General features: G+C 30.0%; 1 protein-coding gene across 1 annotated transcript; it reads left to right on the plus strand.

The window, feature by feature from the left end:
• LOC148194658 (polygalacturonase-like) lies at positions 1–3,114 on the plus strand. Its single transcript, XM_088097260.1, has 5 exons — positions 1–16; positions 1,622–1,683; positions 1,820–2,128; positions 2,234–2,752; positions 2,878–3,114. Exons 1-5 carry the CDS (start codon positions 1–3, stop codon positions 3,112–3,114), a joined length of 1,143 nt encoding a protein of 380 aa, XP_087953386.1.
• The last annotated feature ends 2,037 nt before the right edge of the window (positions 3,115–5,151 follow it).

Consider the following 5,151-nt stretch of genomic DNA (forward strand, 5'->3'; position numbering starts at 1 on the left):
ATGGATCTCAAGGGAGGTCACATGGTGGTGCCCTATGTGTAATAGACGTAATTTCATGGCCTCAAGGTGAGGATTCATGGTGGTGCCCTCAGTGTTTGGAATGAATGCATGGTAGCTCAGTTTTGGGGGTTTTCCTGACGCTTCAATGGTCTTTCATTCTCAAGTAGAGAGGATTGATCCATGTGGTGAGGAGTAGCAGGAGGTCCTAGTCTTGGGTGCTTCCAGTATGGCCCAAGGTGAGTGGTAACAGACTAACCTCGTGAGTGTGGTAGGGTGAAACCCATTGGCAATGGCTTTGCAAAGCAGTAAAGGCCACCACGAGTGCATAACCCACCATAGCTCGACAATCTTTCTAATCCGGACGAGTCAAGTGTAAAGTGTAAGAAGTTATGTTGCGTGATCTAATATATCTGCCTTTAATTGCATATTGTGTGTGATTGGTATAACAGATTTTTGTATATCTAGCTCACCCTTGCTTGTGTGTTTGTGTTTGCTTAGGTATGTTTTCTTTTGCAATGATCATCCACTTGGATGTGAGCAGAGGCGGATGAGGTGCCTCTGAAGCAGGCTTTGGAGGAAGACAATGTTGCTGCTTAGTTCATTAGGAATTTAAGTGTTTCCTTATCTTTCAAAACACTCTAGTATGTTAAGTTTTAAATTCTGAAGACCTTTTGAGGATGACTGTAATCCTAATTACTCCTGATTGTTTTCCTATATTATGCATGATGACGTCTTTATTATATATGTTTTCTATATAATCGAGATGTTACAAGAAATGATATAATTATTTGACAATCAAATTTATTGAAATATCTTACAAAGTCTATTTATTCTAATTTAAATGTTTGGATATAGTTATTTGATAAATTAAAATTTTAATTTTGGTTATTTCTTAATAATGGATATAATAAATTTATAATTTTATTTATAAATATATTACATAATATATATATATATATATATATATATATATATATATATGATATATTTATGGGTATAATATTATATATTTAATTTTTTTTAATATTTATATTATTTAAAAGGTTCAAGTTTTATAATAATATAATTTACATAGATAATTATAATAATGACTTTACTAATTTTAATGGAATAAAATTTTTATTATATTAAATAATTAAATTAATATTTTTAAGTTAGATATATCCTTAAAGTTTCAAAATAATTTTATCTAAATAAAAAGAGTTTTAGGAATTTAATTTGGTAACTAAACCATGTCATGTCATGGATTTAAAACACTTGACTCAATCAAAACATATTACCTAAATTACATTATTTTTTTCAACATTGATGGCTTATAGGAAGAATATAAGAATAGGATGATAATTGATGATGTAAAGTTACAGTAAATAAGTGTATCCTAAATATATACTAACAACTAAAAAAGGAAAAATACACATGTGGATGATAATTTGCATTCAAGTTGCTTATAATATTAATGGCCTTTAATCCTTTTTAGGTGACTATAAATAAAGTTATGTAGTTCGAAAATTAAATCATTCAACACACAAGTGAGAGTGTGAAATAATCGAAAACAAAAAAAATATGAAGTTCTCTCTGATTATATTACTTTTATCTTTTTCTACCATTAATTTTATTTTAGTTCAATCAGCTACTCTTGAAATATCAAAATTTGGAGGAAAACCAAATCAAGATATAGCTAAGGTATGCCATTTTAGATTGAACAAGAAAGATATGCTATTGTTTTGATGAGAAAGAAAACACATTTCATCGCAAGTCATAGATTTTTTGGTTACTATTACAATGTGTTTCAATAATGTATTATTTTTATATTGACTAGGCTCTTACAAGTGCTTGGGCTGAAGCATGTGCATCCACATCTGCTGTTAAAATAGTGATTCCAAGTGGAACATATCAAATGACTCATGTAGATGTAAAAGGTCCTTGCAAGGCTCCTATTGAAATTCAAGTTGACGGCACAATTAAAGCACCTGTAAAGCCAGAGGACGTTGGAGGTGATCAATTGCTTAGGATCGGCTATGTTAACTCCTTAACCATATCTGGTAATGGAGTTTTTGATGGTCAAGGTTCATATGCTTGGAAACAGAATGACTGTTCAAAACAAGTCAAATGCAAATTGCTTGGCATGGTAAATAAGTATTATTATCAAAAATCAAATAAAATATAACACGACTTGTGCATTTATAAAAATTAAATTCATTATTTTTTATATTCTTTTATGAAATGTCAACAGAATTTGGGTTTCAATTTCATCAATAATTCAATAGTTCGTGGAATCACAACCAAGGATAGTAAACACTTTCATGTCAATGTTTTGGGCTGCAACAATTTCACATTTGATGGGTTTAAAGTAACTGCTCCAGGTGATAGTGCCAACACCGATGGCATCCACATTGGAAGATCCACCGGTGTGAATGTTCTTAATACACAGATTGCCACTGGAGATGATTGTGTCTCACTAGGTGACGGTAGTAGACAAATACTTGTGCAAAATGTGACATGTGGACCTGGTCATGGTATTAGTATTGGAAGCCTTGGCAAATACAAGGAAGAAGAGCCTGTTGAAGGTGTCACAGTTAAGGGTTGCACTTTGAAAGGAACTACCAATGGAGTGAGGATTAAGACTTGGCCTAATCAGCCAGGAACAATTACAGTTACAGACATGAAATTTGAAGATATTACCATGGACAATGTTTCGAACCCTGTTATCATAGACCAAGAGTATTGTCCATGGAATCAATGCTCCAAACAGGTATTTAGTTCCTTATTTATTAATGTACACATTGACATTATTCTTTTTGTTCAAAAACATTTCTTGCACTGAGGTGACTTAAAAACCTAACTTTTATCGTATCTCTTATTGTTGTGATGATTCAGAATCCATCGAAAATAAAGATAAGTAAAGTTATCATCAAGAATATCAAGGGAACTTCGGGAACTAAAGAAGGACTTGTTCTTGCTTGTAGCAGTGGTGTACCATGTGAGGGTGTAGAGATATCTAATGTTGATCTCACATTTAATGGAGCTCCGGCAACAGCTACGTGTTCTAATGTCAAGCCCAAAATAACAGGGAAAGTTCCTGAGTGTACAGCTCCAACTACTAAAAAAGAATAATTTAAATTTTTTTAGACAATTTATTTATACAATTACTTGTTATAAAAGAACAATTATAGGATTAGTTATTAATGTGAGTCGTTGTTAAATAAGGACTTGATAGCAAATTCAAGTAAAACAATAATGTATGTAATATTTTTTTTATTAAAAACGTGTTTTAATAATGTGAACATATTCAATAAATTTTTTGTGGGTTATATGTAATATCGAAATGTTTATGAATTGATATAAAATATTCATGTAAGTCAAGAAATTATTTTTCCTTTAATTTATTTAGATGATTTGCTTTAATCTATATATTATTAGAATAGGAAGTAACGATTATTTTTTAAATGAGTATATTAGCTAATTTGATGGGTTCACTATTTTATAGGTTAACTCAAATAACCTGTTAAATTAAAACACTTTTTTATAATACTAGTATTCATAGATTTCAATTTCAGATATTAATTTTTTTAAAAGAGAAAGTTTAATTTTTTATTTTAAAATACTTCCATTAAAATCAGTTATAATACTTTTATTTAATTTGTTAGTACAATTGTAACAAACCTCTCATCAAAGTTGTCTGTTGTACTTAATGGATACTAAAATTGAAAAATGAAAAACACTATTTTTACTTATTTCATTGAAGGAAAACTAATATTTTAAGGACTATGGAGGTGCTGCAAGAAAACAAGGGAGCGCAAGAAGCAATGGCCCTTAGAATTTCTTTCACTTTTAATTTAATAATACAAATGTAATTGTACTAAAACGTATCATATGTATGTATAAAATTATAAAATCATGTATACAACTATTAATTTCAGAACTTCATTAATTTTAAAAATTATTTTTATTTTTCTTTCAGCAAAATAAATAATACATGTAATACTTCTTATTTAACCCTTTTCTTTTAAATGTTTATGTTGTAAACACTAATGGTGCCAACAATTGTTTTCTTATCAGAAACTTAAATAATTTTGGATTAAACTTTTCATAAAAAAATGTTTGAGTTTGAGTTATTATATTGATGATAGTAAAAGTTAAACATAAAATGTTTGAGTAGTACTTTATCTACAAATGACTATCAAGTCAATAAATAATATTTTTTATTTAATTTTTCATCTACAATACTTACTACTTTGGAATTCCTGAATTTTCCCTTTTTGAAGAATGACACAGGTTAATTGAGTTGGTTTTGTGGACATTTCATTAGTAATATGCTATTAGTATTATGACTATTGTGTCTTTCAACATGGGATGAAAGTTCATTAGTGCTGATTGTTTTATTATATTTTCCCATACTTTAAACTTTTGATTTTTTTCCCCCTCTAATTTTGCTTCCTAGCAGTACATGATTGATGTCGACGATGTAGCAGGCCTCCTTGTTCTAGAAGCTCTGTATTTTACGTATTTTACGTTTTCTATTACCATTGTGGCTCTGATTGTTGTTTAGAATGAATATTGAGTTAGAATGATATTGCTTGTTTGCAAAGGGTTTTGTTGTATTTAAATATATTAAATAAACATATTTAATTTTGATCTAATATCTATGTCTTTTCCTTTGCAGACATGTACAGTATTGAATTTCAAAAGCGTTTCTACCATAATGAAGAATGACATTGAAATAGATAATCGTTTTGTGCTCCCCTACAAACCCAAGATTTTTGTGAAGTACCAAGCACATATAAACGTCTAGTGGTGTGACCGTACTACTTCAATCTCAAGTACATCAACAAAAGTTATGACAGATTAACTGCTGCTATTGTTCCTAATGAGAATGAACCTATCACGTTAAAAAAAACTGTAGATGAAATCAAGCAATATGTAGATTGCAGATATATCCTTATATGAAGCTTGTTGGAGAATATTTGTATTCCCTATTCATGGCAGAAATCTAGCTGTTGAGAGATTATTCTTTCATCGTCCAGGTGAACAAGCAGTTTACTTCAAGGACGATGATGACATTAATGATGTAATAGTAAAATCATCTGTTACAGAGCCAATGTTTACGAGTTGGATTGGCTGCAGGAAGAAATACCAAGAAGCAAGAAGCTT

Source organism: Vigna umbellata, chromosome 8 (genome assembly GCF_029865625.1).
Source record: "Vigna umbellata cultivar VRB3 chromosome 8, Vumbellata_1.0, whole genome shotgun sequence".
Lineage (NCBI taxonomy): Eukaryota > Viridiplantae > Streptophyta > Magnoliopsida > Fabales > Fabaceae > Vigna > Vigna umbellata.